At 43.2% G+C, this 20,779-nt stretch overlaps 1 protein-coding gene across 4 annotated transcripts in view; it reads right to left on the bottom strand.

Moving 5' to 3' along the window:
• Positions 1-17,669, bottom strand: part of UBE3D (ubiquitin protein ligase E3D) — a 93,698-nt gene extending 76,029 nt beyond the window's left edge. For all 4 annotated transcript variants that reach the window (XM_075414451.1, XM_075414453.1, XM_075414452.1 and 1 more), the window contains exons 1-6: positions 17,562-17,669; positions 16,994-17,193; positions 15,080-15,170; positions 8,624-8,855; positions 2,693-2,762; positions 135-204 (exon numbers count right to left, since the gene is read on the bottom strand). In XM_075414451.1, the coding sequence (XP_075270566.1) occupies positions 135-204; positions 2,693-2,762; positions 8,624-8,855; positions 15,080-15,170; positions 16,994-17,193; positions 17,562-17,623 (725 nt within the window). In that variant the 5' untranslated portion in view covers positions 17,624-17,669. The remainder of the gene's footprint in view (positions 1-134; positions 205-2,692; positions 2,763-8,623; positions 8,856-15,079; positions 15,171-16,993; positions 17,194-17,561) is intronic.
• Positions 17,670-20,779: the final 3,110 nt, after the last annotated feature.

Here is a 20,779-nt window from a genome sequence, read left to right as displayed (position 1 = left end):
TTACATAAAATTTGACAGCACTTTGTTATTATACATAATTATTCAAGAAACTAAAATGTTAGTGGATTTCTAGCATCCTTTCTAAAACATAAACCTGCACAAATAATCTGATTTTTGAAATTTTTATTCATTACCTTGGTGTTGGGCTGAAACTTCCCTCAGATGGTTGAATAATCACTTCGGTGACATAATATTTAATGGTATCTAAAATAACAAAAACATTTTTCAAGTACAGCGGAACAACCAACTTGTTAAGAGTAGACTAAGTCACTGTATCGCTATACTAATTAAACTTTTGTTCAGCACTCAATTAAGAGGTGCAGCAGATTGTCAAATTCTGCTTTGGTTTGTGGGAGGAGAAGCAAGCAATAACAGAAAATATACGTTGCCAGAAGAAAACTGTTCTGAGCTAATTACACGATCAGCAGTTTGTCATTCATATTGATCCTTGTTTAACGCTGGGAACAATCATCTTGAAACAAAGCAAGCAAGAGCTTAAGCCAAACCTAAAAGATGAATCGAAAGAACTTTCCCAAAGCACTGAGATCAGCACAGCTTACATAAGTATTTTAGTACCCTCTGCTGCTCAGTAATGCTGCAGTGAATCACAAGAGACAGTTTTAATAACAGCACACACAGCAGAATAATTTTCTTCTTCGCTCGAAGAGCAGAACAGAACTTCTTTCCAAAAACCGCACTAACTCCACGCTAATACTGCATACATTCCGAGTTTCAATGTAACTGTTCCCCAAAAGCTCCACTAAGACAGCCTTTAGCACTGAATGGCAGTGTTTGAGTACAGAATTTAATCCCCATCAATGAAATCAGGTCAAAGATGATCACACTGAAGCTCTGGGTCAAAGCTACAAACACAGCCTAACCAGAGGGCCAGCAGAACAGGTTAAGCATAGAGAGTAATAAATTCATTCCACTAAGCCTTAGCATGAGAACAACAGTAAAGATTCATCAGCTCCTTGAATTTTAAGGGTAGAAGGAACTGTCTCATCTGATCTCTGTCACACAAACAATTAAGACTGGATGAAAGCAAGCATTTCAGGAAGACACTTGATCTGTTTTAAAGATTCCAAAGGTTTGGTAATCCCATCCCTTCTCCAGATAAGTAAAACAATTTTTAAATTATCCTCACTGTTAAGAAATTATATTTTACCTCTAAGTTTAATTTTAGTTGGCTCCACGCTGTGCCTAGTCATGGGAAACAGGAGCAAGAGAAGCCAGTTCAGTCCCTCTACCTCCTCAGCTGTTACCCTGAGTAAGGAACTGGTGGTACTGCTGCAAAGGCATGGGGAATTCCGGAGATGTTTGCTTGCAGAAGAGACAGAAGGTGGGGTTTCCCAGGAAAAAAAAAAATCATACAAAAATATATGGGGATAGATTTGGGGGAAGGAATAGCTGACAGGGGAATTTCAAAGCCAAATCTGGCCTCCACAGCTACACCACTCTAATCCAGCTTTATCTTCAAGGCACTGATATCTGCTCACCAAAGCACGACAGTCAAGTCTGCTCCCTAGTCTCTTTTCACAGAGATGGTTCTGTCTAGACTTACACTATACAGCTCTGGTTAGTTTTTTGGCTGTTTTTTGAACTCTGCGTAAATTTCCTACAGCACTGAAGAAACATGGTCAAAACAATGGACCTGCTATCTAACCTGGGCCATGTACAGAGTCCAGACCAAATCCCTGCACATCTACACGATATTTGCCTTTTCCCATACCCATTGATCACATCAGTTACTGGTTGCTACAACCGTCTGCAGGCTTAGATTCAGGCATTAACTATTCATGAAGATCTGTGAAGCTCTTTTCAAACCCCTGCTTTCTCAAAGTCACAACCTGCTTTGCAGTCTTTCAAACATCTTACCTTCAATTTGGTTTTATTAAAGCCTGTACTGTTCAGATCCCCGTACAGGACAACCAGAACCTTCTGTAACAGAAGACCTTCTGTCTTGCATCTCCTCATGACTTATTTCTTAAACAGGCTTTGCATTTTCTGAGAAGTTTTTGTATTCTCCAGATCTCTGAACTGAGCCAGACTCACACTGACTGATACAGTGGAGTAGAGGGAGAATGAAAGAATGAACCCTGCTAGTTTCAGTCTTATCATTGCTTCTCTCCTGTTAATAACTGCATTTTTAAAACCACCAGAGACTCATCTTTACACTACTTCAGGTAAACCCTGCTGACTCAATATAATGACCATCTTATATATTGACTCAATCTCACCATCTTATCATCGGATGAGATAAGAGATAACCTGTGTCCCTGGCAAGGCTGTTAGCAATCATATCTTTAGCTTCTAGGTCTGTGCTGATCAAGTTCTGAATTAACCTTTCCATTATTCTGTAGGACTGATAGTAAAACAAACAACATGTAATTTCTCAGGTCTCTTATTTTACTGGGATTCCTAGTAAACTGGAATCATGCACTGAGTCTTTCAAAGCTTAGGAATTAGCCAAATACACCACAGAAACAAGGATGAGGAAAATCCCTGTCGTAAGTCACTTTCAAGGTCTGACAGTGGAAGCAATGACCTCATCTGTTCCAGAAGGGAATGCGATAAACACACGAGAATCAGCCCTGCACCTTACTGATAAACTACTTTCCTCCAGAGTTTTTAATCTCCAGTGCTCAATGGCTGATTCAGTGAAGTCTAGTTTGGTTTGTACATCCCATACCTGATGACACTGTTTCTCCAAGCATTGTCTTGCAGCGCTTACAAATTACTCTGGTATTTTCCTTTGACTTCTGTAGGACAAAGAAATGTCATTTAAATGAGACTCAGTCATTCTGAAAAAAGGAATTTATAATTTTAACATACACTGCAGAGTAGATAGTGAACTTTGTAATTGTTTCTGTTCTCTTTATGTTTACATACACACAGATTTGCATTCACTACTTCAGCTTTCCACACTTTGACTTGCTTGCAGTTTGATACTACTTTTAAATTCTGGCAGTATATACTGACCACACAGCACAGCCTGTTATAGCTAACAGGAGAATCTCATAATATTGAGTGACTGGGCAATAAAATAACATGGTAAATTCAATTTTGATAAGGGCAAAATAATGCATATGAAAAAAAGCATTCCAAAATATATACATAAAAAATTATGCTGCAATGTGACTACCATCACGCTGTAAAATGTTCTAGCCACTGTGGACAGTTTTATAGCAATACCAGTTCAATGTTCAGCAAAGAGCAGAAAATGTCCACAGAGTCTTCTGAATTACTAGGAAACAGCTGAAGAACACAACATAGCATGATACACGCGGTGGATTCTGTTCTTGAACAACCCCTCTCCCTCAATTCAAGCAGAAAGAGAAAACGTATTAACAAAGAATGAGAATAATTGCCAGAGGTGCAAAATAGTTTCCATATGTGGCAAGAAAACACACGTAATTGGAGAAAGCATGAAAGGCAGAAAAACAAGGGGTATCATTAAGATATGTAAAATCATGAATGTTTAGGAAAAGCTGAAGAGGAAAAAAAACATTTACTCTCATAGATCATGCTATGAAATTCTAACCTGGTTTGTATGAACTAAAAGGAAGGATTTGTCACACAGTACATAATATAGTTTGGTACTGACTACAGGAAAGTATTTACCATATTAAAAGTACATAGAAGTTCAGAAAGTCTTTAGAAATTCAGGGGAAGCAATGTTCATCTGGGGCTTACTAAAAACAAAAAATGTGGACAACATCTAACTCAAGAAGTCTCTACACTGGCCAAAACATCACTCAGTACTTGCCTTACTCTTATACATCCGTTACTGCACATTGAAAAAGATCTCATTTCTGGATCAACCTGTGATCTGTCCTAGTAACACTCCTACTAATCCCAGTGTTAATATTTAAATTTGGTATTAGTATAAAGACACAAGTAAACACAACTCCTACTTTAATGCAAAGTCTGAACTCCAGAACTGGTTCTGCATGAGCTTATTAACCTGGGTGTAGCACCGTACAGCTCTGGTCTGGAAGCAGTACGTACATACAACCACAACGAAGCTCCCAAGTTAACAAGCTCTTCTGAAGCTAGAAATCCTGAGAATGTAATGAGAAGACACCTAAATTGGATTTTTATATGTGGTCTTTGTATAATCACCTTTATAATTGTTTATACAGTACACAGTGCATAAAAATACCCATGTGTAATTAAACAACTACTGTTTTATTGGCTTGGTTTATATGTCCAAACAAGTCACTATCAACTTGAGAAATCATACTGCAGCACATGTTTACAAAAATAATATCTACATTCAGCATAAATTAAACTAGTTGAGGGAAAAAACCTCCAAATTTATGTTTTTCTGTAACCGCTGTAAAAGATGGCAGCAGTTCCCATGGATTCCAACTGGAGAGAACACACCTGCGCTCTTCGGGGAGCATAGTTTTTCTCCATTGCCACTATCATACTTAGTATTCAAATTTTAAAATGAACAATGATTATATGTCAGACTGAAATCCAGAACAAAAAGTGGTGCTCTGTGGCCTATCACAGCACAAAATTATTTAAAGAAAAGAAAAAAAAAAAGCAGCATGAAGTAAATCCAATGGCCCTAGCTATGTCAGGAACACTTTTTGTCTTACAAAGGTAAATTCTGAGGTACGTCCAATACAGGCTGTCTTCAGAACCTGGATTGTGGACTTTCACACTACGCAGATTTCCAAGCACAATTATCCTAATCAAAAACTGAATCATGCTTTGTTAATTGATTTATTCTAATTCAAGTGTCTTGAAGGACATGTGGTCTGTGATCAGACCAGTGATGAAAGAGATTATAGACAAGTCAAATAGACACGTTGAGCCAATTTTTTCAGTTACTCTATGGAAAAGTGCAAGAACTTCCTGCTGCAATGATAGGGATGGGGTAGACAAGGGAGATAGAAGAGCTACACACACCAGTCTGGATCATTAAGTAGGTTGTGCTTAGTCTAACAATCTGCACTACAATACAGCCAAATGCCAGATTACATATTCAGGAACAACAGGAACAACAAAGCCAGTGATGATAAAATAAAAGAACACGTAGTGGAAGACAGTAAAAATCAAAAGAATTTAGATAATGGTAGCTAACCAAACCAGAGTTACTAATGAGATGCTACAAAAGACAGGGCAAGTACGATCTCTGAATCCACGAACAACTTAATAGTTGATATGGATAGACAGAAAAATATAACATCTTCAGGATTAGTGAGATGATTACGGCAAAAATGGATCTATCTAGTATGTTAAAAATTTGGAAAATGGTTTGAAAAACTGCTACAAAAAGAATTTCTAGAAAATAAATACACCTTAGAGATAAGAAGAGATACAGAGTTACAACTCTTAGTGTGCTTAATTTAATAAAAAGGCAGCAAACAGTCAGGATGATTAACCACTGAAACAGCTTACCAAGGAATGTGATAAAGCTTCCATCTTTTGAAGTACTAAAGCAACAATGGACATCTTTCTCAAAGCTATAACTCAGACAGAACTGATGGACTTGATGCCGCAAATACCTAAAAGAGTTCTCTGATCTGTACTATGTAAATAATAAAACAAACAGAAAGGGCCACTCTACCTCCACAAAAAACAGAAAGTGATCCATGTAGACTCTGAATGTATGATCACAAAGTCCTGCTTGTTCCTCACAAACCAGGATCAAACTAAAAGCCCCAGGGAGAGCACAACAGCCTCTGTTAAAGCTTCAGAGAGCTGACTGTTGGAAGTACAGCTCCCTTATTACGGAGATCCAAAAAAACATCTGGTCCATATATACGCAGTTATCCCCTTTCCCAATTCCTACTTTGCTACTACTCTCAAACATACACAGTAAAATTACTTGCTTAATGTGAAGAGCAAGGATAAATAGACAGGGTTTTGTGAAAACCAGTATTTGAGGTTGGTACAAATACTGCATAGTACAAGTACATAATATACAGTACTTCCTTGAAAGCTACAACTTCAGTGTTTTTTTCCGACTACAGTTACAGGTGCTAGCTGAGAATTGTGCAGTACGATACCTAAAAAAACCCGCTAACTCCTATCATGCTCCAACGGAAAAAGCAATAGTTTTAGCTAGACTAATTAAATCAATATATCTATTTGACAACTTGCAGCTGCTGGCAATCTGGAGATGGAGGTGGATCACCAGCCTAATATTTTCTGTTTCTATTCCTAAGAATCCCTGATATGGTGTCAGGGAAAATATTTTCCCCAAGAGATACTATTAGGATGCTGCAAGATCATGTGACATTTAAAAACTATGTTACACTGGAAGACTAATAGATGTAAGAAATATGTTTGCAATGGACGGACGCTGTCTTGGTCCCACTGGAGGCTGGAAAAGATTGTTTAAGCATCTCTGGTACATTCCTGCTTCTATTTTGGTCATAGACAAACACTTTCCAAAGAACTGCAATGCAATTAAAAAAGAACCTTCATACTGGGGCAGACTGCAACAACATTCACTGAAATGAGAACATTTATGCCAGTAGCAATCTATCTTTCTTGTAACTTTCTATTACTCATATTATGGAAGAATTTTCTGTTTCAGTATGAAAGTTTTTCTCCTTATTAGTCCAGTTTCTACTGGATCTTGCGGTTTTGCTCATTTGCTTGGCAACTGAGTGATGCTGGAAATAAGGAAACACAGAAATGAGAATTCATTGCAAGTGTGAAAGATGTAGAAAGCTGGAGCTGAGACAAACAAGGAAAGAATTCTCTACTTCAATGCAAGTTTAAGGAAGCAAACATGAAAATTCATCACATTAAACTACTATTGTATGCCTCTGACAGAAAACAGCCTCCTCCTTCATTCAAAAGTTCTGCTCTTACCCTGCTTTGACCCACAGCTCAGCAATATCTTTGTCTCACATCCTTTTATCATATTTCTGCCTCAGAAACAACCCTTTTCTGGCAAACATTCTCTTTGACTGCTTGAAGAAGTGTGTCAGGCAGACTGCTCCCCTGTCTTTGGGCTGTAATATGAACCCCGTGCACCCTGCCTCTTTCCGTCTTTGTTTCCATTGTTCTAGGATCTCTTTGGAGACCACTGAAATGTGAGATAATTAATTTTGGGGACCTCTGGCAGGAAGCATTGTCCTCTTGGAAATTTGGAATCTTCTGCTCAGCATCCTTCTTACAGATACTTAGAAGAAATAACTGCAATTGCCACAGAGTTAATCCAAAATAATCTGCTTCTCCCATGCTGATATCCTTTCAGGGTATCAGTTCCTATTTTCCCCTCGTCATATTCTGCTTTTCAAAGAACAATGGAATAAGAAACCAAAGGGACCACAGCTGCAAGACTTGCAGATACCGACCACAGGACAGAACTGTTCCCCAAGCAGATGGCTCACTTGGATGCACTGCCCCAGCAACCACTGAGCTGCGAGAATCCCGGTGATTTAACTGGGGATAATACAAATCCCTAATGATGATAAGCAGCAGCAGCAGACAGAAGTCAGGGTCTCTGTTGTTACTTCTCAACAGATTAAAAGTTTCATGTTGGAAATCTGTACATAGCAAGTCATCAGCTGTTAGAGAACGTTGCCAAGGCAGCAACGGTTCCCATAATTGTAGCAGGAATTCAGTAATTTGGTTAAATACATAGTATTGAAAGAAAAGATGGTATCTTCAGGCCCAACCTTTGTCAGCACAAATGCAGACAAACGGTAGATTAACAGAAATGGCTTTATGGAAATGTAGGCTCTGGTGAACCAAGTTCCTAGATGTTTTTCTGGTAGAAGAAAAGATTATTTCTTGAATTTTTATACAAGTGGTAGATCTCCAAGATCAGTAACGCACTGAATTTTCTTTCTTCATGGGTTTTATCCCACCATTGAAATATCAGTATCCCTACAAATGTTTTTTTCCTGGGCAACAACAAATTTTGACATTTATAAGCCAAATGATAGCCTTCTTCCTAGAGACTCAGCTGATGGACATACGCCCTTCCCAGAACACCTCAGAAACATCAACATGAAGAGTTATAACCTGGGGTGGTAGGTCCCTTTCACTAAACAAAGCAGTAAAACAAACTCAGTTTCCTTACTATGTTCTAAGGGTGTAAGACGGTCACATCTGAATCCAAAACACATTCTGATTTTTCCAAGTTTTTCTAAAGCTAAAAAAAAGAAAGAAAAAAAAGAAACCAAACCTTCCTTTGATCATATTTATGGTTAGGCATCCAGTCACAGTTTGAGAACAAAAAGCATTGCTACCCCAGTTTCTTCCTCATTCTTCGCTCCACTACCCTTTGACAAACAACTAACCCACAACAGTTACTATCTTACTAAACGCTGATGTCCTTCAATCAGGGTACTTTTTGGGGAAATATTTTGGTTTACAACTACATAATTAAGTAGTTTCCAATTCAGTTTATAGGAAGAAGTTTTTCTATGTCAATATCAAGACCATGGTGTATGCTTCAGAAAATATAAATCATAGCTTAGAATATTTTCTGGTTTCTGTACAACTGAATGTCAACAACTCCCTATGACCTTCAAAATAGCTCTGTAATGCATACAAGTTAAATAAACCAGTGACAAAAAAGTGTTATACAATGAAAAAAGTCCACATACAATCACTTAAGAATTCTTCAAACAAAATACTTTACCAAGTTGGAGCCACTCTGAGAAGCATGGTGTCCAGTCTCGGAGCAGCACATGGGAGGTTCGGGCACATGTGATTCATTTCCTGAATTCAACAGAAAAAAAGTGTCTCCAAGAAAACAGTCATCATGCTGAGGATGCAAATTGCTTCTGGCAAAGGGGTTAGGGTGACAACACCACTCTTCAACTAAAGCACTCCAGTTTTCACTTGGTAGAGGAAGAACTCTGAGAAATTTCCTAAGAGGGAAGAAATTAAAAAAAAAATTACAATATATTACATTCTTTTCTGAGACACTTAAAGAGAGCTTAGACTCCTTATAAAAAGGAGAGAAAGTATGGCATTTTCTAGAAAGGAAGTGCTTGACTCTCAGTCAAAGGCACTTTCTTTGTATGAATTCTGAGAAAGCAATGGCTGAATGTTTCCTGCCAAGTTTGTAATGAAGCATTTCCCAAGGGTGAATTTCCAATGAACGCGAGGCAGAACTTGGCATAATCCTCTCTTGAAATGAAATACATGGCAAAAATAAAACAGTTCTATCCAGTCATAAAAACATAACAATTGATGTTTTGCAATTATATTTATTGTTACTTCTTGTAAAGTTCCCTTGCACCAAATGTTGACATAAACACAACAGAAGCAGACCTCTGTCACAGTAAGGGAGAGTATGTCCTTTGAAGCCCCCCAGAGTCAGATACCAGACTTTGAAAAAGCTAAATCACAACAAAAATACTACACAATGTCTTGATTAAAAATAAAAAAGGGATAATGCAATCTTAATTTAGATTCAGATTCAGCTTTTAGAACTCATGTACAAAAAAACCCAAATCCCTTCCTCCTGGGCAGCTGTATGGACCAAGGAGGCTGCTCCAGGCAGTACCAGACTTTGCTTTTGTTATCAGTGTTGTTTTTTAACTTACTTTGTTTGGATACACACAGTGCCAGAGGATTTTATAAGCCAAGGTTTGGAATCACTGCTTTAAGTTTTAAAATATACTCTTAAAGCTAGAATATATACATGTGGCTATATAAATACTAGCTTGGTCATTATGAGTGAGTGTTCAATCCTTTCCTGCCTAGAGTTCCTAGAGCCATTCTGTGGTCCCGTCACACGTTTTTATTAAAAATGTAGAAGTATTGATGGATACTGTCCATATATTTACACTTTCTTTAATCTGTGTTTTCTGGAAAACTGTCGCACTGGGAAGAAATGCAGCCCCTTTACCAAAAAAAAAAAAGTGTCATGGCTTTAACAGTGTGTACCCCTCCAACAGTTTTCTAGATGCACTGTCTGCTGCAGAGTGGCGCTTTCTGCTCTCTGCCTAGATTCCTTGAAGGCTTTCCTTTTATTCCCTTACTTCTGCTATTGCCTGAAACCTTCACACAGTTTTGTGATTGTACTCCTTACTCAAAACTTGCAAATACAACTTTATTTATGGTGCTACTTTGCAAATAAACACACAGCTACCAAGCCAACAGTCAGACACCCTCCCTTTCTTGCAGTTCGGTCTGTTCTTTTCTGAAGATGCCAGTTCTTCCCATTGCAGTTTTTTGTCCCTTTTGTATTGTTCGGTGAGTACAAGTAAAATTTTTTATAAAAACTTACTTCTTTCTAGATCGACAATACATTTTAAACTGTGCTTGCCCCACCTGCAGATGAAAGTTGGAATAACTCGTTCTCTGACCCAGCTTTACTTATCATAACTAAATAAGATCACCTCTCTGTGCTACCCATCACTGTCTTTGCTCTGTGGTCTTGCATTGCCAGAGATACAACCACAATTCTGCCATGGTGGGACCTTAATTCTGGTGTTGGCCTAATAACTGATTACTCGTCAGCCTTGTACTACTAGTTCCAGTGCCCAGACTCACACCGAAAAACAGAAGTGTTCATTCCTATGTATTGCTCTTCACACTGCAGCAACAAAAAGCTGGTATTGCTCAGCGTGCATTGGGTTTGCGTGGCAAGGTTTTGGTAGCATTGGGGCTACAGGCGTGGGTTCTGTGAGAAGCTGCCAAAAGCTTCCCCCGTGTCCAATACAACCAATGCCAGCTGGCTCCAAGATGGACCTGCCGCTGGCCAAGGCTGAGCCCATCAGTGACGGTGGTTACACCTCTGTGATAAGATATTTAAGAAGGGGGAAGAAAAATGCAGCTGAGGAGTGAGAATATGTGAGAGAAATGACTCTGCAGACAGCAAGGTCAGTGAAGAAGAAGGGGGGAGGAGGTGCTCCACGCACTGGAGCAGAGGTTCCCCTGCAGCCCATGGAGAAGACCATGGTGAGGCAGGCTCTGCCCCTGCAGCCCATGGAGGTCCACAGTGGAGCAGATCTCCACCTGCGGCCCATGCAGGACCCCACACCAGAGCAGGTGGATGCCAGAAGGAGGCTGTAACCCGTGGGGAGCCCCGTGCTGGAGCAAGCTTCTGGCAGGATCTGTGGCCCCGTGGACAGAGGAGCCCATGCTGGAGCAGGTTTGCTGGCAGAACTTGTGACCCCATGGAGGACCCAAGCTGGAGCAGCCTGTTCCTGAGGGACTGCACCCCGTGGGAATGGACCCACGCTGGGGCAGTTTGTGAAGAACTGCAACCTGTGGGAAGGACCCACGTTGGAGCACCTCGTGGAGGACTGTCTCCCATGGGTGGGACCCCATGCTGGAACAGGGGTAGAGCGTGAGGAGTCCTCCCCTGAGGAAGGAGCGGCAGAGACAACGTGTGATGAACTGACCGCAACCCCCATCTCCATCCCCCTCCATTGCTCAAGGGGAGGAGGTAGAGAAAATCTGGAGTGAAGTTAAGCCCAGGAAGAAGGGAGGGGTGGGGGGAAGGTGTTTTGAGATTTGGTTTTATTTTCTCATTATCCTACTCTGAATTGATTGGCAATAAATTAAGCTAATTTCCCCAAGTTGAGCCTATTTTGCCTGTGACAGTAATTGGTAAGTGATCTCTCCCCGTCCTCATCTCAACCCACAAGCCTTTCATTATATGTTCTCTCCCTCGTCCAGCTTAGGAAGGGGAGTGACAGAGCAGTTTTGGTGGGCACACGGCATCCAGACAGGCTAAATCACCACACTCAGTAATGTTTTTTCAAGTGCTACATACAGGAGGAAAAAAAGACAGAGATTATCTTAAGCTGCAGACTAATACTGTCCAGTTTTGTTACATTCCCCTTTCTTTACCTGTATTTGTAGAGTATCAAGATCTTGAATTCTTGCCCAACAAAAGCAGTTGCTTCAACCAGTAGGAACTTTCTAAACAGACTCCTCCTAACTTTGAGCTACACAGAAAATACAGCATTTCCACTATATTTTAGGCTTTTGCCATTCATAGGTGGGACGCCATATTCTGGATCACTAGGACTGGAAAAAGGTAACACTAATAAAAATTTAGCTTTCCAGAAAAACAACAATAAAAAAAAGAAGCCTGAAGTTTACTGGGTGCTAACTAACTTGAGGCTAATATAGTAATATAAATATAGTAATAAAACTTAGCTAACAGGGGGACTTTATCTCCCCAAACTTGCTCCTAATAACAACTGAGTTTCTACTTTGAGCGACTCACCTAGGCTGCCTTCAGTCAGAGAGCGACAAACAATTCTTATGTTGGGACGTTTAAGAGATACTTTGTCCTTCTGGAAGTGTCTAATATAGTCAGGCTGAATCTCCTTCTGAAGATAGTTCTCTGTCTCCAAACAGAAACCTAGGTAATTAACTTCATCTTAAAAAGCTAGAAGTTAGGCACTAGTCTAAAAGAGACCTGCCATAAGGATGTAATTCTTAGGTGAGCTTCCATGCTAAGGTAATAGAACATAGAGATCCTTGTAAGATTGGACTAAGAAAAATAATCTCTAACCTCATTATTAACTAATATCCAAGATCCCAGTAATATCTTCTGATATATTGAAAATTCCAAAAAATGGAAGTAAAATGGACTTTAGACTTTTAAACATATAATCCTTCTGTTCCATCAGAGAAAAAAAGAGAAAGAAAAAAGATCAAAACGAATATCTTTAACAGCAGTATTCCTTATATACTTACTAAAAAAATCTTGGAAAGCCCAGCTTGCCAGTTGACTGTCATGCTTAAAGTTATTTAAGCAGGAAAAGTGTAATAGAAGATTCCCTCTGCCATCAATTTTTCAAGAAAATACTTATGTAGTACAAATTCTTAACATTTAGACTAAGGAAAAGGTTTATTGCTTAATAATGAACTTATGAAACTTCTTTTTCACAACATTCAGCCTTTAAGGATTTCTTAATGACAGAAATAAAGTCTTAGAATTATTTTATATATAAGCTACACTTAGCCTAACTGGAAGGAGAGAAATTAAAAGCATCCCAAATTCTTTGCACCTCATATATCATGGAAGAAAAAATACATATAATCACTTCCTCTAATGTGGGTAATGTGAGGGTAACGGAGAAGAATCAGAGAGCATAACCCTAAGCTCTGAACAGCTATCAGATTGATGGAAGGAAACAGTCTGAGCTAGGGGATTTCAGAAAATGTATAGAGTCTATTTGCTTGCATCACGGAAGGATCACTTACATTTAAACCACTCCTAGCATATTTCTCTAATCTAGTCTTTAAATTTATGGCTTCCTATGCAGTCTCAAATAGCAAAAATTAAGCTTTAGAACAGATTTGGCAGGTTGTGAGTTTTTTTTATTTTAACCCAAATTCCTCTTGCTTCAGTTGCAGACTACTGCCGCCTTCTTTGCAACAACTTCTTATATATTGGAAGCGTACAACATCTTCTCCACAGCCTTATCTAAACTAAATCCCATTTATTTCAATTTCTTCTCAACGGTATCATTTTCTACATCTCAGGATTTTCTTTTTACAGACCCTTTCCTAGTAATTCACGCTTTAATAAGTTCCCTCTCACACAGTTGTGTAACTTCCCTTCGATCCCACCACTTCTGCTGCCCTTGTCATACTCGCTCTCCCTGGAGAGACCAACACATGAATTCTGTAGCTAAAAGTACTGACTACGCTACTCTCTTCCTTTTGGAAGTGCTGGAACAGAAGGTGTTGGATAACCTGGCAGCTCCACTCTTCTACTCTTGTCTTAATATTTTTTTAGTGATAACATTCAAGGGGCTCAGAGGTTCCCTGCAAGGAGGAATGCAAAGCAAAGAGCCATGAACACGCCTTCTTTTTCCTTTCTTAAAAATTCTGACTGCATCATGTTATAGGATGCAGAACCAAAGGATGTAAACTCCATGCACATGAAATTGATGCGCTAAAATTCAGGAAAACTCCCACTCAGAGACCAAAATATAAAAGTGCAATACCTTTTGAAAGCAAATGTTACTGACTAGAAATTAGAAATTACATTACTCTACAAATGTATCAAAGTAAGAGTTATTGCTACACTTTCAGATGAGACATTTCAGAAGAGAAAGCCAGGAAATTCTCACTCAGTTACATTCAAGCCAGCCATAAATCCGTAGGTATGAAAAGAAAGTAACAGGAGTTTACAGATTATACCATATTTGTATCACCATTTTGAGTATTAGGAGTGACACAGATCATAAAAGGCTGCAAGTGCATCTCTAACCATTCTTACATATCCAGCTGAAGCTGTCAAAACTGTTCATCAGAAGCGACAGAAAATGCAGCAGCTTTTTATTAAAATTCTCATTCACTCTGCAGACAGAGCACAGAGGCACAGAGATGAGGCCAAGTCACACAGCTGAGAAACAGCTCCTGTGTTTCCCAAATTCAGCATCCCTGAACTATGTGGAGCTTGGCTTTGCTTAACAGATAGAAGGGAGCTGTGGTCAACATCCCCATTCTGAGCATTCACCCTGTAACTACAGCACGGTGACTGAAGGGAATTTATAAGAGACTGAGCAGAACTGACAAGGATCCCTGAAGTTCAGAGGAAGAAAGAAGTCTAGGCTCAAATTTTTAGCTTTACTTCCTTCAGCATAGCAAAGACGCCAGCTACTAATACACTATTTTTTAAACCAATGAAAACTATGAACATTTGCAGTATTTCCAGGCCAAGTTGTTACAGCTTTTTGTTTGTACAGCAAAACCAGAAGCTATTATGATGAGTGCAAAGAGATTCTGTATGAACAAAAAGCACAGATCTCAAAGCAGAAATTTTACACGTGGGGAAGTCCAGCTACAAAAGGAAATGTCTTGCTCAAAGAACAGCAGCAGACAAGCAGGAAAAGAATCCATATCTCCCAGCTTCCACGGCAATGCACCAAACTCACTTCTTAAGGTACTCTTCTACGTTCCAGCCAGAATGAAACCAAGCAGTAAATGAATCAACGGTGAAAAACTGTTTCAGGTAATTTTGCTTCTAGTCACCCATAGTGCTTCCAAAGCGTTCTCATCTATCAATTTCAAAATAAATAACTTTAAGCTGTCTCTCTAAGTACACAAAATAACATGAATACCAAGCACTACGGCATTTATTGCTATCCATACAAGACACCGCAGTACTCACCGATCTTTTGCTATGATGTCACCACAGGATTGACAGTAAAAGACATAATTCTTCTGGGGTTTCAGGCTTTCCCTCAAAGTAAAACCCAAATCTATAGACAGAAGAAGACACATTAATCTTCAAAATTGCGTACAATTTTCAGTCACTTGTACAGAAAAATCCTGCCATATACCTCAAACCAAAAAAGATAAGAATCTAACAAACAAAGCAAAATGCTGACATTTTTAACACAACATCAATTTATTTACCTGTAGAAGCAAGTACTTAGATTTAGGAAAAACTTGCCATCTCCACCTCATGCCCTGTATTGCTCTGTAGGAATTGTATATATGAATAATTATTTTAAAGGTGCAAATCCTCTCCACAAGGAGAGCTGAGATATTGATATCATTACAGGGACTATATAAATTAAAATCCATTGCCACTCTTTTGTAATGACATTTCTGCTAATCAGTATCTCTGCAATACGAGGGTACATCGCAATATGCAACACAAAATAGTCGGGGGGGGGGGGGGGGGAAGTGGGGGAGCACCTGTTTCAAATTTTCAGGCAGGTAAGATACCAGCCTCTGTGGTACCACGCACGGAACAGATAGTGAGCAACACCCTCTGCAGGCCAGCAAAGCAAAAATGGTCTCACAAAAGGCAACTTGGACAACTTTTCCAAATTAAAAAAGGAGCTATAAAAGCCTCCAAAAATTATCAAACATTAGGTGAAAAAAAGTAAAACTGTAAGCCTAGCTCTGTGTATGAGTATGTTTTGCATTGCCTGTTTTCTCAAACTTAAGAATCAAAGTTTATTCTCAGCACTGACATTCAGTATTTAAGATTTACGTTGCAAACACAAATGAAAAGTACTTTAAAAGGTTCCAGAATTTCATATAAGAGACATCTTGTTTTTCATACTAATATAAAACATTAAAGGCTAACTAAGGTTATCCAATACACATGTTGATTACCATCTGATTTACATACGTGTTTTTCACTGGTACAACTTTCAAAGGTAACTTTCTAAAACTTCATCTCTGATCTTTTGAAGCATGCCTCACTAATAAGACACACTACAGCGGTTTTGTATAATTGAATATGCACAGAAGCAACCTCAGCATACCATAAAATCAACACAGTATTCCAGTGTGTTTCTGGAGCTGAAACCACTATTGTCCATCACATACTCTGTTGATCATTTCTACTTTAAAACCACAGAATGACAATTTTGTGTTATTCAATCTACCTGTTCCGCATCCTGTTGAATGAATCTAGACATATGAAGCGCGGATGCTAGAACGAAAGCACCAGCTAGCCTACCACGCTTCCTATTTGTGCAATCACATCCCAGGCCTGAGTTAGCATCACAGGTGTAAAGAAGGAAACTTTGCAGCTGTTACCTGCAACGTTCACCTTCTGCAAACCGGGGCTGTGAGAAGAAAACCACAAAACCACCATCCTTTATGATTAAGCGGCCGGTGACGGCCTTAGCGCGACAGCCTGGGTGGAACCGTAGCGCTGCACTTCCAGCAACCGAACACAAAACAGGAGGGAAGGGAAATAATTCCAAAGGGACATGGGAAAGCACGGGGGAAGAACCGACAGCAGGGCTCAGACTCCCACACAAAACACTCAACAACCGCGCTTCCCTTCCGCTACTCTGCACTTTTGGTTTTTAAAAATGACAAGTTTATTAAATTGTATCAGTTCGTGTTTAGATCTTCCACTCAGAGCTAAGGAGGCCCCTTTAGAAAAAGCACCACCATGCGCACAATGCAAACCACGAACTGAGGCTGGTTTGGGTTTGTTTTGTGCTCCGGAATCCACACTTTAAAGCCTCCGTTCGCACGTCGCTTTCACCAGCGCGGTCTGAGCTAACGCCCCGCGGGCCCAGCCTTCATCCCGCTCCCCCCCCCCGGGCCTCACCGGCGGGCGGCGGCGGGCGGCGCAGGCGCACGCGTAGGTGCAGGCCGTCGCCGGGGAGGCGGCGCAGGCCGCGGCAGGAGGACGGCTCCAGCCTGACCCCTGCCGGCAGCGCCGCCGCCTCGCGGCTCCCGCCGCTCCTCGCTTCCAGGGAGTCCGCCGCCACCGAAACGTCCACCGGCGAGCTCGGGCGGTCCGCCTGGCTGGGGACGAGAAGCAACGGGGTTACCTCAGAACGGAGGCGCCAGGGAGAGCCGAAACGGGCGAGGGGGGAACCTTAGCGCTCCGGCGGCTCCCGCAACGCAGCGAACGCGCCGCCTCAGGCGGGGAGGCGGCGTGAGGGGGTAGTGCGGGACGCGGAGAGAAATAAACCACCGTTTTCAGGAAGCATTTATTGGCACGGTGCCTCCGAGCCGCACGGGAAGGGGAGGGGAGGTGCAGGTAGATAACCCGGTCGTTGCCCAACTCCCCCCCCCCCCCCCCGCCCCGCTTAAGGCTAAGGACGCTGAAGGCCAGGCCCGCCGCGCCCTGCGCCTATCCCGCCGGCGCGGCCCGAGCGCTCCCGCACTACCGGATAACCAGCGACGCGCTCTGCGTCCCCCGCCTGATCTCCAGCAGGAACCCGCCCGCCATGGCGGGAGCGGCACGGCTCCGCGGCCCGCGCGGGAAGAGACCGCTCTTCCGGCCGGGGCAGGCGGGGTCCGCCCGCCGCAGCACCGCCCCCAGCCCGGCAGCGCGGCCGGCGGCGGCGGCGGGGAGGGTGCTGCGGTGTGGCCGCCGCCCGGGGGTCGGGGCTGGGTCCCGTCGGTTCCTGAAGCCCTGAGGTCGCGGGCTGCGCAGCCTGCCCGGGCAGGCGCTGCAGGGCTCGGCTGGCCTCGCGGGGTTCTGCCTGTCGCCTGCTGCCAGGCGCCGCTGTGAGGAGCCCGGGTCCGTCCTCTCCGGCACGGGGGGCTGTGGTTGGGTCCCCTCCTTTGAGACCGTCTCACCTCACAGTGCTCCAGCCCCAGCCGTCCTGCTGGCCTCCGTCAAGTTTGGTGCTGTTCACAGATGCCTCCCCTGCAAGGAGCACGGGGGAAGACTAGGCACTACCTCCTAGATGTGGTCTACCAAGTGCTAGCTGATGGGGGATCATCTGTCTCCTTGATAATCTGTCCTCCGTTGTCCAGCGGAGGGCTACGAGGATGATGAGGGGACTGGAGCATCTCTCCTACGAGGAAAGGCTGAGGGAGCTGGGCTTGTTCAGCCTGAAGAAGAGAAGGCTGAGAGGGGACCTTATAAATGCTGATAAATATCTGAAGGGTGGGTGTCAGGAGGATAGGGCCAAACTCTTTTCAGTGGTGCCCAGCGACAGGACAAGGGGCAATGGGCACAAACTGAAGCATAGGAAGTTCCGTCTGAACATGAGGAAGAACTTCTTCCCTCTGAGGGTGACGGAGCCCTGGAACAGGCTGCCCAGGGAGGTTGTGGAGTCTCCTTCTCCGGAGATATTCAAGACCCGCCTGGACAAGGTCCTGTGCAGCCTTCTGTAGGTGACCCTGCTTCGGCAGGGGGGTCGGACTAGATGACCCACAGAGGTCCCTTCGAACCGTTAACATTCTGTGCTTCTGTGATCTACAGGCTTGGCTCCAGGATGCTACTGGCCCTCATTGCTGCCAGGGCCAGCCCAGCCTGCGGCCCACCAGGGCCTTCCCTACAGAGCTGCTCCCCAGCTGGGCCCTCCTGGTCTCTACCGGTGCCCAGGGCTTGTCCTTCCCAGGGGCAGCAGTCCCCTGTGATAACCAGGCTTTGTGACACAGAGACTTCCTTGGGTTGTGTCAAAAGGCTTCATCCACTTCCCCTGTACATGTCTGTAACATGCTCCCACCAAGGTGTCACCCTCGCTGGCCTCTCTTCTGATCCTGACTCCCAAGCTCTTGCCCAGCCCATACAAGAGCTCCACACACCCAAGACGCTGCATCGCAGAGAGGACAGTATCATTGGTGACCCCCGTTGGGGGTAGTAGGCTGAGAGCCTGGCTAGCCTCTGTAATGTCTCTGCAACATGTTGGATCCAAGCCCCCAGCAAGCAACCAACCTCCCGAGGCAGCATGTCAGGTTAGTAGATAGGGTTCTTCCTGCCCCGCAGCTGGGAGTCTACTGCTGCTGTCATCCACCACTTCCTTTTGTGTAGTTCAAACTTTGAACAGCTCTGGTGATTCCCCAGATAAACCTTTCTCCCCATCATGTGCTACCAGGGCGTGGAGCTTACTCTCCAGTTGCAGGTGGAGGAGCTGTTGCAAGCTTCCAGCCTTCCCCATCATGGGAAACTCTCCATTTCCCAACACATGACCACGATCTCTAGCTGCCCCTCCTTCCGTGTGGTTTGGGCTCTGTTTTGGTTTCGGCTGCCGCCGGCAACAAAAGCGCCACGCGGCCGCCCCTCCCCCCGCCGGCGTGCGGAGGAGAATGGAAAGAAAGAGGCAGAAACTGGTGGGTCGGGATAAGGGCAGTTTAACAGAACAGCAAACAGAGGGAAAACAGGAACAACAACGATACAAATAAGGAGAAAACACAACCACGAACCGTACAACAGCCGCTCTCCCGAAACCGGACCGGCGCTGCGCCCGCCCAAGCCGCGAGTGCGTTCCCGCCGCGCCGCTCCCCCCCCACCGGAACCCAGCGTGACGTCACATGGTATGGAATACCGGGCTCCGTTTGGCCAGGTGGGGTCAGCCCCCACCCCCCGGCTGTGCCCCTTCCTGGAGTCCGGTGAAAATTAACCCTGTTCTGGCCAAACCCAGGACATTATCCACCCCTTATTCCATACCATCTACGTCATGCCCAGGTCCCCCATTGTCCGGTTGATCACCACCACTTCTCCTGTCTCCAGATATCATTCCTTTAGTCTATGGATCATCACTCTAAAGTGTCCATTGAGTTCATTTAATCCATGACTTCAGGCTCCATCTGTCGTAATGATCTTCCGTGGCAGGGGAGGTGATGTGTGGTGATGGGCGGTCACTTGCTGCATCTGGAGCTCACGGCTGATGTATCTGGTGCGGCCCGTGCCCACAGTCTGCAGGAGATGTTGATCTTGATGAAGTTGCTGGATGCCAGTTGTTGAAAACCAGGTCCAGTTCCATCATCGCTGTGCTCTGCTAGGTTTTCATTGAAAAAGTCCATCCTTCTTTAATCTGGACGATTCTTACTATGCTACTACTTGTACAAAATATAACAATTATAACAGTGATAACAGACAGTGACAGGGTTATTTAACAACTAACTTTATACAATTTATTTATGGACTATTCTCGCCCAAAATTAAATCCCCATGAGGTACACATCGGACTTCCCCATCCTTCCGCATTACCCACCAGGTACACCCAGGTCCTTGAGCAAAAGCAATCCCCCGGACGGGCTTGCCTTTGCCCGAGGCAGGACTAACCCAAACTGTCTTCCCTAACATGTTCCGCATGTGCACTACAGGGACTTTATCCCCTTCTACTGGGCGCTGAGGTTTTGACTGGGCAGGACCAGCCCGGTTGGTGGACCCTCTGGTGTTAACCAACCAGGTGGCCTTTGCTAAATGGGTATCCCAATTTTTGAAAGTCCCACCCCCCATTGCCCTCAAAGTGGTTTTTAGCAGCCCATTGTAACGTTCAATCTTTCCCGAGGCTGGTGCATGGTAGGGGATATGATACACCCACTCAATGCCGTGTTCTTTGGCCCAGGTGTCTATGAGGCTGTTGCGAAAGTGAGTCCCGTTGTCCGACTCGATTCTTTCGGGAGTGCCATGTCGCCACAGGACTTG

Source organism: Opisthocomus hoazin, chromosome 2 (genome assembly GCF_030867145.1).
Source record: "Opisthocomus hoazin isolate bOpiHoa1 chromosome 2, bOpiHoa1.hap1, whole genome shotgun sequence".
In the NCBI taxonomy this organism is placed as follows: Eukaryota; Metazoa; Chordata; class Aves; order Opisthocomiformes; family Opisthocomidae; genus Opisthocomus; species Opisthocomus hoazin.
This window is presented reverse-complemented; position numbering and strand designations above follow the sequence as displayed.